The following is a 12,534-nucleotide window of genomic DNA, read 5'->3' on the forward strand; positions in this document are numbered from 1 at the left end:
GGCGCAGCACAGCAGTGTAGCGTGTGATCTGGACACAAGCGATGGAGGCACAATTAGTAGAACTTTGGAAAGCTCATCCGAGCCTTTTCGGTGTGGCCTCACAAAATTATCACGACCACAACAACCGTGAAAATAGTTGGATTTACACTGCTGCTCAATCACAGCTGCCTGATCAATGTTTTTCATTAGCAATTTAGCAAAGTTGATGGTGGTGGTGTGTCTGTGTGAGTGAAAGACAGAGAGGGAGAGCGAGCGACAGAATTTCTGTTATAACCTTCATTTTATGGAGGCACAGTGTGAGCACTCGGGTCGCATCAGAGCATCGGGCCATGTAGTGTGAGACCCTGCATCGTGACCTATGAACTTCTAACCCCTGCGAGTCAATCGTACAGTTTGAGCAGGAGCTGAATCGCGCGACTGAAAAAATCGCACAGGGGTGTGATTTTTGCAGCTCCTGCTCAAACGATTGACTGGGCGCCTCCTTGGTGAGGTGTTCCATATTATATCTCTCGGCTGGCCTGGGAACGCATTGGTGTTCTGTTTGTGGCAATTTTTCTCCTTTCTCCATAAAAAAGAAGTTGTTAACATATCTCACATCTTGATCTCGTGAGAACGCCATTAGACCCGCGCAGCTGACTGTGCTTCAAAGCAGGGGAGCTGCTTGCAGGTAAACTACCTGAACAGCATTTACAATGCCACAGACCTGTAATCCTCGTAGAAACTTCATTCAAACGTGATATAAACAAATGACTTTTGGTGATAGATTTTTTCCTCGACATTATTTATCTTGTAACGAGGAAGAAGGTTCATTTAAAACAATGGACCTAAAGGGTGTCCAGAATTTCGCTTCCAGTAAGGTCGATTTACGAAAGGATTTAATAGTGAAGCAGTCGGTGTTAAAAGGATTACAGTCAGTCTGATCTTGCAGTATAAGACTATCACTATCCAATCGACTTTTTTTTTCGGGCTACAGGCTCAGCCCAGTGCAATAAATAACGTCATCTATACGAGGTTTTTAATATGATAGGTGACGCAAACCCCACGAATAAAGAAGAAATGTTTATATTAAATTAACACAAGAAACAATCCATATATTTCTAAGACTTGTGTTTTATATAAGGCAGAACAGCATGCCACGCCCACGAGGCTTTTATAGTCAAGAGGATGGAGCGAGTAGAGCAGATTGATTTTGAGGGTGCAAAGGGATTGTAGTGCAGCTCAGCAGCTAAGGCGCAATATGAAGCGTTTTCTTTTCTCTTTATTTTGGCTTGTCGGGGATTTACAGCCAGCTCTTTCTGCTGGTTTGAAGGATACACCGACTCTCGGGTCCAAAAATACTCCTCGACTTCTAAGCAAAGGTAGGTTGCGTTAACATCGACGCAGTGGCAGTATTACATTACGAAAGCTCTAGTGTGTGTTTCCTATTCACTTTAGTCAAAAACACTGCAAGGACAAATCCGATTCATCTTCTCGTGTTTTGATGTAAGTGCAGAATGCCGTAATTCCTGATTAAAGCGTGATTATGAGATGCTTTTTCACCCTCCAGATATAAGCGTTGGGCTTGAATACCAAATTAATCAGAACCACAGTGTGTTGTTCTATGAGGAGGGCTCAGATGAACTGTACCTGGGAGGCAATGATTTTATATTGAAACTCAATGTGGACGACTTCCACGTCATAGAGGTGGGTTGGAGCAACAAATCGTAAACTAACGATGTTCTTTATTTATGTTTTCTTATTATGTTGTTGATGGTGTTTCTTTTTTTCCTCAATTCCTGTGGGGTTAAGCAGTAGCCATTAAAACCAACAGATGGTTGTGACAGTCCTAATAAGCGTCTGTCTGCCATACAAGACCTTGTACTGTAGCCTCAAAGTGCTCATTAAGAGGTCCAGGTGCTGAGCTCATGGCACCGACAGAATCATTAAGAATAGAACATGTAATAAACCAGAAATTTCAGTATGACTTTTTTTTTTAATCTTAATGTTAAATTTTTAATAAGTAAATGATTCTTGACCATAAGAGAAGAAATGGGTCTTATCATTGATATCACTAATGGATGTCGTGCTGTGGGAAGAGAAGCTGAAGGGAATCAAGAAGACATTTGAATTAAGGGAACTGGTTTTAGTCTATCCTTTTATTAATCTATCAGACAGCTATTTCAGTAGACAGTGTTGTAATTAGTTTCTTAGTGATTGTTTCAGATGCTTCTTATGTTTTTGAAATGTTGCTAAAGTTATGGCTAATCTGTCTACAATCAATGTGTTGACAGAAATTTCATCTGAATGCAACGGGGCAAGAGGAATGCCAAGAGGTCGGTGATTACAGAATGATCAGAGATGTGCTAATAAATGCATTGTGAAAATGAAATATAGAATCGGTTTCCATAACAAAGTTCTCTCTGTGTCATAGGACCCCTGTGAAAATGTTATCACTGTCATTGAGAAGTTTCAGAACAACCTGTTTGTCTGCGGGACGAACGGACAGAAACCAGAGTGCTGGCAACTTGTGAGTGATTCTAAAAAGTGTTAAATGTGTTAAACCGTAGACTAAAAGTGTGTGACTTTCTGCACTTCTGTGACAAGTTAATGGAAACTAAACTAGTTTCCATAAACTAGCAGCAGAGAAAAGCCAATTAAGGAGTGGAGCTCTGGTGCTTCTTGTTAAACTTTAATTGGGCGCCCTCTATAATTTAATGAAGGTGCTGGGTGTCTGGTGTTTTGTGGTTTCCCATCACAGTTCTCTTGAAGTAATATCACTGTGTTCTGTTGACTCTCTGTGACCCTGCAGCGCCCTTCAGTGAACAATCAGTCTCTTGAAATATTCGATAGTCGTGACGGGACAGGAATCTCTCCATTTATCTACACACAGAACTCCCTATCGCTCACAGTAGGTATGTTACGCGCCGCTTTTGTAGTTACCATGTTTTCAAGGTTTTAATTATCAGTGTGCAGATTAATGTAACTGATTATTCAAAAATTCAACATTTTTGCCCCTGTCAATTTGGTGTATCGGCTATTTTTAGAAGGGGATCTGTATGCAGCAGCACCTTTGGATGCTGATGGAAGTACATTGCAGTTCAGAAGACAAGCTGGCCACAGGACTAATGTCTGGATGTATGACAGCTGGGTCTCAGGTAAATAAATACCTGCTCTTATTTTATAATGGAGGAAAACTACTGTAATTTAATACATTGGTGTCGTATAATCAGAATATGTTTGACTTAAAAGTTTGTCTTGTTCACTCCTCACCTCATTGTAGGGTAATTATGCTTTGGTTCAAGTTTGATGTGGCAGGCTTTCTGTTTTGTTTTGGGGTTTTTTCAGTTCGCGCTACACTGTAAACACTTTTTTTTTTTTTTTTTTTAATCTTTTTATCATGTTTTCACAGAGCCCACATTCGTCTCTGCGTCATGGGTGCAGCGGAAGGACGACCCAGACAATGAGAAAATTTATGTCTTTTTCCGTGAGAAGAACTCAGACCACAACCGAGAGGCTGACCCACTGATATCTAGGATTGCCAGAGTTTGTAAGGTATGGTGAAAAAAGCTGAGCTAACATCAATGAAACTCAACTTTGCGTACAGATAAATTCTCTAAAACATCTTCATCTCACTTTCAAGAATTAGGAACAATCAAAAGTCTTGCTGTGACTACATAAGCAAACCTTTTTCAAGCATTTTGGAAGGTGGATTGTGCCCCTTCATTCTGGGACCCTTTGTGCCCAGTCCTCATAGGATGGACCACACCCACCTTTGAACTTGGCCTTCAGTCTAATTTGATCTACAATTGGATAAAGTTTTGCGAATGCGTTTGGCATGAGTACAAGGCTCTGCCACTGACAGAGTATGTCCAATACCAAAGTACTTGAAGCAAATTTGAAGTGGGTTTCAGTTCACTTGCCACACAGTTGGAAAATGTTGTAATAATGTTGTGAGCTTTAGAACAACAATATTCATAATGAATGGCAAAATGTGATCATGCCCATTAAAATAAAGGAGAGGCATTATTGGCTCAGTATGTGTGAGAGGGTGTGATAATAGCACAGCACAGGGAAGGTTGAGTCAGTCAGTTCAGGTTTTTTTTTTTTTTTTTTTTTTTTTTTCTTTCTGTTTTTGGACACATCAACAGTACAGTTGCCTAAAATGACACAGCTAAAAAAAAACACAAAACCTGTGAGATGAGCTTAAAAACTCAGCTTACCACCACCTGCTGTACTGAATCTAAATTAAAGGCAGCGACTGTGAATAATTCTAATATTGTTTTGTGATGGTTTGCCATGTTTCTTTTACCGTAATGATCTGCATAATTTTCCATAAAGAGGAAACAAGATACTAAAGTCTGTCAGATCAGAGGTGCTTGATGTTGATGTTAGGCTTTATGTTTTTATGGAAGCAGTAGTTATGCTCACCCAGTATTTCCTCTTATATCAGGATGTTGCATTAGTCATGTTAGTTTAAAACCATCACAAGAAAATATTCATTTGCACAACAAAGCAAAAGCAAACAAACCTTTGACGCACCACCAATACCAAAAAATTGGACTTCATCTACTTTACATTAACCAGCGCGAAAAGCTTTCATTTTGCTAAAATGTTGTTTTCGGGATCCTCGCTTGACATCTGTGCAAAACGAGACTTGCCCTAAAAGTGTTCAGGTGTTCTCGTTTCACATTTCTGATACAGCTCAACGTAATGGAAACTGTATCGAATAACCTTCAGCCGAAGCAGAATTAATGAGTTTCCTCCTGTCGGTATCATATTTCAGGTGGATGAAGGTGGATCAAAACGATTCTTCCAGAACATGTGGACATCTTTCCTCAAGGCCCGTCTTGTGTGTGGAATTCCAAAGGAGTCGCTGTATTTTAACCGCCTCCAAGATGTTTATGTGATGCACGCAGACAACTGGCAAGACACCAGGGTCTATGCCCTCTTCACAAGCAACTGGTTAGATGCTTCATTTTTAATATCTAAGCAACATGCAAACATGACAGTGACACCACAATCAAAAGCAAAACATCAAGATGGGTAGTATTGCTTTAGCAACATGACTTTCCATTCCTTGTATCTTAGGACTGTAGCTCCAAAAACACATGATGTTAGACTGTTGGTCAACTGTTTGTCCTCCTTTTCAAGGGAGTTGCCCTTCTTCCACTCCCATGAGCTGAGGCAATAACAAATTCACAGATGATTTAAACCTATGATGAACGCTCTGGCAATCTTTCTTTCTTATATCCACGCTAGGAATTCTACAGCAGTCTGCATCTATACAATAAAAATGATTGAAAATATATTTGAGAACTCCAAATTCAAGGGCTACAACGACAACGTTCCCACACCAAGGCCAGGAACGGTAAGAACTTTATTATGTTGCTATGTTACTTTACAGAAACAGAATTTACAGACAACTTCCTCTAAATTGTTTTATTTTTACATTTCTATTTTCGTTTTGCTCACATGCAGTCTAAGCAGTTTATTCTATATCATGTGCATGAGTACGACCTGTGGTTTAAAAAAAAAAAAAAAAAAAAGACATGGAAACAGCTGTGTGCATGGACTGTTTCATCACATTCATTGTTTCCATCATAGAGACTGTGGTTATTTATTTGACATCCACTGAGATTAAATGGAACAAATGAAGGACCTTTGTATTTGCAGTTTCCCCTCATTGTGGCACAACCATAATGCAAGTTTCAAAAAGGGGCTGACACCGACCGTGGTCCTTTTTCTGTTCATGTTGCTATATTTTGTAAATAAAACCACCCCTGTAATTTACGATGTGGAAAAGTTTGTCTGTGCTTTGTTTTTGGACTATTTTTTTTTTTTTTTTTTTTTTTTTTTTTTTGGCCTTTCATGCAGTATACAGACTATTTTTGCATTTATTTTTCAGTGTTCCACGAACAGCAAGGCTTTGCCACGTCACACAGTCAATATTGTGAAGGATCACTCAGAAATGGCCGACTGGGTTGACTCAGATCCTTTTTATATAAGCACCAACAACTACACCAAGATAGTCGTGGACAGAGTTCAGGCTGCAGACCAAAGATTTTATAACATTCTGCTTCTAGCTACTGGTATGTCATTGTTCAACAGCACAGGGTCCTTGGGATCTTGTTTTGTCATTAGTGCCTTCGCTGCCTTTCAATTGTCTTACATTTTAAGAATGCATTGTCTGTAATATCTGTTAGGAACAATAAGCTAAAAATACCTAGCCAGATATATCACTTGCAAAAAATAACACAATATCAAATTCCTGTTCCAACAGATTCCGGGAAGATCCATAAAGTCTTGGAGTCTGGGTCAGAACCTTTTATCATATCTGAAACGCAGCTCTCCAACTCTTCAATCATACAGTCAATGAAGCTTGACTCTAAAAAGGTAGGGTTCATTTAAAATGCCATACTAAGTGCAGAGCACTGTGCTTTGCCGTTCTGGCATCAGTGTTTTTCTCAGCTGCGCCCACCTTCAGTGAAACATGATGTTGCTATTTCTTTTTGCAGAGCGTCGCATTTTATCTGTCAGGTCATTGCTTTTGTGCTTCACATGCAGCTATTTTCAGCTGACAAACACCTCGTGTGCATTAGTTGTCTTGCGCCAGGAAAAGCCAAATCTATCAATAAGCAGGCTATAGAGTCTACAATTTCCCCAAAAAGAAAATCTTTTCATTCAGGTTTAAAGTAAATTTAGATTTTTGTCTTCCTTTGCTCAGAAAACATTAATTGTGGGGTCTGCTGAGAGAATAACTGCAGTGAACCTTCAGAGTTGTCAGGAGTACAGCAAGTCTTGCGAAGAATGTGTTCTGGCCCGGGATCCATACTGTGCCTGGACTAACGATGGATGCACCTCGACTGTCCCGTAAGTGCGAGCAGCAGTCTTACCAAGACCCTCTGGCACATTTTATTATGTTTTGCACAATACCTGAAACAGCTGTAGAAATGAATCAGATAATCAAAGAGGGAAAAAATCTTGCAGAAACATCACTCACTGAAACATGTTTTATTCGTCTTTGCAGAGGGAGCATTCAGAATATCGTGGATGGGAAAACAAACGTATGCAGTTTAACAGTTAAAGGTAGCTAATGATGAGACATTTATTCATCTTGCTGTAGACTCCAGGAACAAATTTAGTCTGATCTCTCTGATCGCTCTCTTTCCCTTTTCCCCCCCTTTCTTTCTTTTCTCCAAGAGCCAAGAAACCGGACCAAACGTGAGATACCTCCACTATCATCAGTGCATTTGAGGACAGTTCATTCAGTCCCCCAGGGTGTGCCTTTCTATCTGTCCTGTCCCATAGACTCCTACCACGCTGAGTATACATGGGAGCAAAAAGGCCAAAAGAGTCCTTGTTTGCAGATGCTTACCAACTGTCTGCACCTCATTCCTTCCATGTCACAGGAGAAGTATGGCACGTACAGATGTATTTCAGAAGAGAAAGACTACATCAAAGTGGTGGGAACATACGAGCTCATAGAGAACCAAGACCCAAAAAAGTGCTCAAAAAGCAATACACCTGACAACTGGAACGCTGCACCAGCTCTTATTCCAGAGATGACATGGATCACGCTGCTTGTAGCAATAATTTCTTTTTGAACTGACTCTGTTACTCGCTACTTTTAATTTGCAGTGTCAAAATGTCAGGCCCTCTGTACTCATGCAGCACTAACGGAAATCCATGTCAAGCCTTTAGCGGAACCTAACACAAAGAGGGGCTTGAACAGGAAGGGGAAAGAAAAAAGAAAGCAGTACAACCGGTCAGCAGTGCACAGCTTGAATGGTCTCCAATGGTGATTGAAAACATCGGAGCATCTTACATAAAACACTTTAGCTGAGTACCTTTCTTCCTTTTAACACAATCAATGAAATGGAAGGCACAGAAAGTAATCAGAGGTAATTCCTCTTTACATGAATGTATATCTCAAGTCAACAACACTATTAAACTATGAGTGTAAGTGGGAAAGCTTCCAGTCAAAGGGCCACAGACAATCTTTAAACAGTAAGTCTGCTTAATTGTAAGTCTTATACAAACTGAAGGGAAGAGAGCTCTTTCCACTCTGGTCCATATAGAACCAAAAAATGTAAATTATCTGTTTTGACATTGCACTGCTGACCCGATAATTTAGGAATGTGTCTCCACCTTCTTTTTGCCTCAGTGCTCAGAAAGGTATCTTAAAAATGCACAATGAAAATATTTGGCTTTGCATATTGGGAAATGGCTTCTCTCAGTATTTAAAAGCAGTTATGTCAAAAATACTCCAAAACATGCAAAAAGTTGGCCTATTTGTAGTGTTATAATTTTTAACACATACTCACTGAAATTGGGTATGTGTTTTCCTGACGCGGCGCAGAGTAGGGATAGTGAAGGTGGATGAGTTGGCATTGCTCATCCACAGCAGGGGTAATGCATAAACGAGGAGAAGAAGCAAGTGCATGTAGTGTGGAGCGGATGGAAGCGATTGTCGGGGTGATTTGTGACAGAAGGATAACAGCGAGAGTGAAAGGGAAAGTTTACAAGATGGCAGTGAGACCTGTTATGATGTACGGTTTGAAGACGGCGGCAGTGACAAAAAAGACAGGAGGCCGAGCTGGAGGTGGTAGGGATTTTGTTTTGTTGGGATTAGAAATGAGTCGATCAGATGGACAGCTCGGCTGAGACGGTTTGGGGAAGTGCAGAGGAGGCGTATTATTATACTGGAAAGGATGTTAAAGATGGAGTACCTCCATAAGGGAAAAAAAAAAAATCTTATTTTTGTACACAGTATTATAGCACTGATAGCACTTTTCTTTTTTTCTTTTTTTCATGACCTATACTATAATACAAATAAAATAGTGCACATAATCCATCCATCTTCATCCGCTTTATCCGAGGCCGGGTCGCGGGGGCAGCAGCCTAAGCAAGTGCTGCTGCCCCCATAATATTGTGCACATAATATTTTGTTAAAATGAATTATTGCAATCACCTTGTAGAGAAAACCTCTAAAGAACACAGAGTTGGCCTCAGTAGCCTGAGATGGAGTCAGATTCCTTACCTGAATTATTGCTTTAGTCCCTTGATAAAGAGTGTTATAGAGCAATAATGTAGCTAATAAACCACTTAAAACTTTATTTACACCAGAATGTAGTAAGCTGTGCCTTGTGTTGCTTTAATTCTATGAATTTAACATAATGTCTCTTTACAGCTTGTGTCATCATGTTGCCTTACACACATGTATTTTGGTACGGTATTAAATTATTTAATCCCGAATGTTTAAAAAAAAAAAAGAAGTTTTTTTTATATGAAAAGTATTATTTATTTCATTATTCACAAAATATTTAAAGAGATAAGAAAACCTGCTAATGTCTTGTAATGATTTCTTCATCATAAAAAGAGTGTGACAATTTACTGTTCACTAGGAGTCATCCTATTAGGTAAGATATTATTATTTAATCTTAGCAGGCTGTGTTTTAATCAGCCAGAGTACTCAGTAAATAACTTTCAGCATGACAAGAGGGCAGATGACAAAGCAAGGATCTTGAGCTTAAGCTGTCTTTTACCTAGATCTAGTCTCAGCGTTCTTAATGACTGCACAGAGTACATCCTGCTTATGTAAAGAGATTTTTTTGGGGGAAGGGGGGCACTACAGTGTATGTGCATAGACAAAAACAAATGGGAATTTGGGTGGAGTCCGATAAGGTTGTAAGATTTTCTTTCAGATTAACTAATTGAAGTCCAGAAACTCCATGGAAACCTAGTGTTGTTTATCCTTCTCTCATCCTGTCTCCAAATATGAGATAACACAGCATCCATTATAGTGTAACACTTGACTCTGAACTTGGCTCTCACAGTAGTGGTCTCAGTCTTTTGGCCACACTCTGCTGACCAAACCCTGTTGTTGCAGTTTCATTCTAGGAAAACATGCCCTTTCAGCCACTGACACACTATGTTGTTGTGGGCTCTGATTTACAGCCACATGGTTTTAACTGTTTTGATCTGCAGTGTCTACACAAATATTTAACACTGTAGAAGGAGATGGTACTTTCCACTGTTTATGGTTCATATGTTGTTCTGTCTGTCTTAGGCTACTATAATTATAATGAAGCTTACTAAATCTGTGGCTTAAGACAGAATTTACATAATCCCTGATCTAACAACTAGGTTTGTCCTTTGGTAAACCATCTGCATGCACTCATGTTTTGTTTATGTCTGGGTTCTTTTCTGAGTCACTCAAGTTGTAGAAATGTGTCAAGTGGTGTTATAGAGGACTTACAGCTAAGCATCACTGATAGGCTTTACTTTAGGACTATGTTAAGAAACACTTACGGTATCACAGGACTAAGCTGGTGCTGCATTGGTGTCTGAGGTCACAGATATGGTGACTAACAAACATGTTTTTGGTTTCTGTTCTGTTCTGATAAGAGTAAATCTTCATTCAGGACCTCGGCTCCCAAGTTTTCCTGTCCTTCTTCTCACAGGAAGACTTCAGGAAGGAAATTATTGGAAAACAAACACAAATTCCGATTAAGGAAATTCTTAGAACTGAAAGCAAATGTCATAAATGTAGCTTTTCACATGTGCGTCATGTTGTTTAAAGTTTCTAAGCACGCACGATACTTTGCCTGACATGAATTTACAACGCCTGTCTGTAACTGCAATCCGTTGCCAGCAGAGGTCGCTGTTATCCAACAGACCCGACATCGGTTCACGCTTCAACGCCTACCCTGAACTGAACACAAATCCATGGCTAACCTGACCCTACAAGCCAAGGCTTAGAACAATACTCGCATGCCCATTTCACCCTGAAAATGATTATCTCAGAGTGTAGTGTATGGCAATTCCAAGGTCCCCGGGGAGTCGACATTACTCAGAATAGCGTGAATTCCTTGGGTAACAAATGAAATGCGACATGCATGGTGTGATAGGCCTTGGAGGGTGATTCAGTGCAATCCTCCAAGGTATGCATGTGCACTATGGTATGGTTTGTGATTTTGTCACTTCTGAGTTGTTTGCACTTGCTGTAGTAGGTGCTGGTGTGTTACATGAAAATTAAAACGTTCTCTTTTGGTCTGAGAGTCACGACAGATGATTCCGTGATAACTTGGGTGTGGCGGTTTCCCTTTGAAGTAGAAGACAAAACAACCTAAAAAAAAGAGCAGGAAAAAATAAACAAAGTACCAGATGAGCCATTGCTTGATTTTATTTGTACAGTACTTCCTCATAAATCCTAAACCTGTAGCTGCTTGAGCTGTGGGACTTGAATGTTTTGGTAATTAGCCTACTCGACATGTGTGTTTATGTATAAGAGAAGGCATATTCATGCTGTGAGTGATTCGAATTGTTCTTTGTTTTCCTTTTGAAATTCCAGTCAAGTGCAGATTATTATCCATTTATGTTTTAAGTGTTTGTACTTTTCTTGAATTTAATTTAAAATAAATTACCTTTCAATTTATTATTTTTTTTATTTTTTGTTCTCCAGGGTTTGTTTGTATTTTTGTTTTGTTTTTTAAATATATTGTCCTAGTGATTTTAAACCCTAGTCCTTCTGTCATCTTCATGGGATTGGTGGTAGCCAGTATGCTCACTGGGGGTAGTAGTGACACCTGGGAACATCTGTGTGTCCTCTTGTTTCCTAACTTAATCCCTAGTAGGACAAGTAGATGGGTTTATTTATTTACATATTCTGTATAATTTAAAAAGTTGTTTGTAGCTGTGCTTGTACTGGACATTTTCCACTGCTGTGTTTAATTAAATCTTAAAATAAATCACTTAAAATGATCACTCCTCTCCAGGGCCACATTAGGATTTGTGACACTGAGTTAAATCACATTGTTTCCAAAAGCCTTTTGTTTGAGAAGTCTCAACACAGCATTGTGAAGTTTCTAAATAAACATACTCTGGACGACGTTTGAAAATGATCTGAAAGGCTGTACAAATTTACAGTGTGCACACGTTTGGAAATACTTTGGGGATGTACTCCATTAGGTGTGAAACAAAATGTGGTGTGAAGAGAGGGAGCAGAAGCAGGTTCAGAGCAAAGAGCTGGTGAGATTTTAACAGTTAAAGTAAATGTTTAAAGCATTTAAAAAGACATCTGGAAAATAAGGAAGATAGAAATCTAGATGGTTTACCGCAGGGACTTGAATCACGAATACAGCAGGAAATTGTACGGCAGCCGAGCAGGCAGCCAAGAAGGAGGAAAGGGAAGAGAGAGTACGTTAGTTCCGTATCAGAATCTATTTTACTTTCTGACACAAAACAAAACCTAAAATTAAAAAAAAAGTAAATTGATACCCAAAAGACAAGTTATATTGAGACTTGACAATTAAACAAATCGTGACAGGGTCGAGGGAAGAATATAAATCTCCAGGTGATTACCTGGATAGGAAAATGAACACTACCCAGACCTGTTTTTTAAAAAGAGGTTTTGGGGAATTTAAACTCTTTGTGGTGATTAGCACTTCTGCCTCATAGCAGTACAGGCTGAGCTTTTCCTGTGAAGTTTGTGCAGGTTGTCTTTTGCCCTTTGTTGCTTCCTTTCACAGTCCAAAGACATGCACAGTTGGACTA

The 12,534-nt window shown here is 39.5% G+C and overlaps 1 protein-coding gene across 1 annotated transcript; it reads left to right on the forward strand.

Annotated features, from left to right (window-relative positions):
- Positions 1 to 1,099: 1,099 nt before the first annotated feature.
- sema7a (semaphorin 7A (JohnMiltonHagen blood group)) lies at positions 1,100 to 11,742 on the forward strand. Its single transcript, XM_086298731.1, has 14 exons — positions 1,100 to 1,358; positions 1,547 to 1,683; positions 2,271 to 2,312; positions 2,411 to 2,506; positions 2,789 to 2,891; positions 3,024 to 3,134; positions 3,389 to 3,531; positions 4,763 to 4,941; positions 5,239 to 5,347; positions 5,885 to 6,068; positions 6,260 to 6,372; positions 6,704 to 6,849; positions 7,007 to 7,065; positions 7,180 to 11,742. Exons 1-14 carry the CDS (start codon positions 1,238 to 1,240, stop codon positions 7,581 to 7,583), a joined length of 1,947 nt encoding a protein of 648 aa, XP_086154857.1. The 5' UTR covers positions 1,100 to 1,237; the 3' UTR covers positions 7,584 to 11,742.
- The last annotated feature ends 792 nt before the right edge of the window (positions 11,743 to 12,534 follow it).

The sequence above is a fragment of the Aulonocara sp. 'chitande type north' Nkhata Bay genome, linkage group LG7 (genome assembly GCF_057382095.1).
Source record: "Aulonocara sp. 'chitande type north' Nkhata Bay isolate Kocher_YH1m ecotype deep benthic linkage group LG7, A_spYH_male_GT1.1, whole genome shotgun sequence".
Classification (NCBI taxonomy): Eukaryota; Metazoa; Chordata; class Actinopteri; order Cichliformes; family Cichlidae; genus Aulonocara; species Aulonocara sp. 'chitande type north' Nkhata Bay.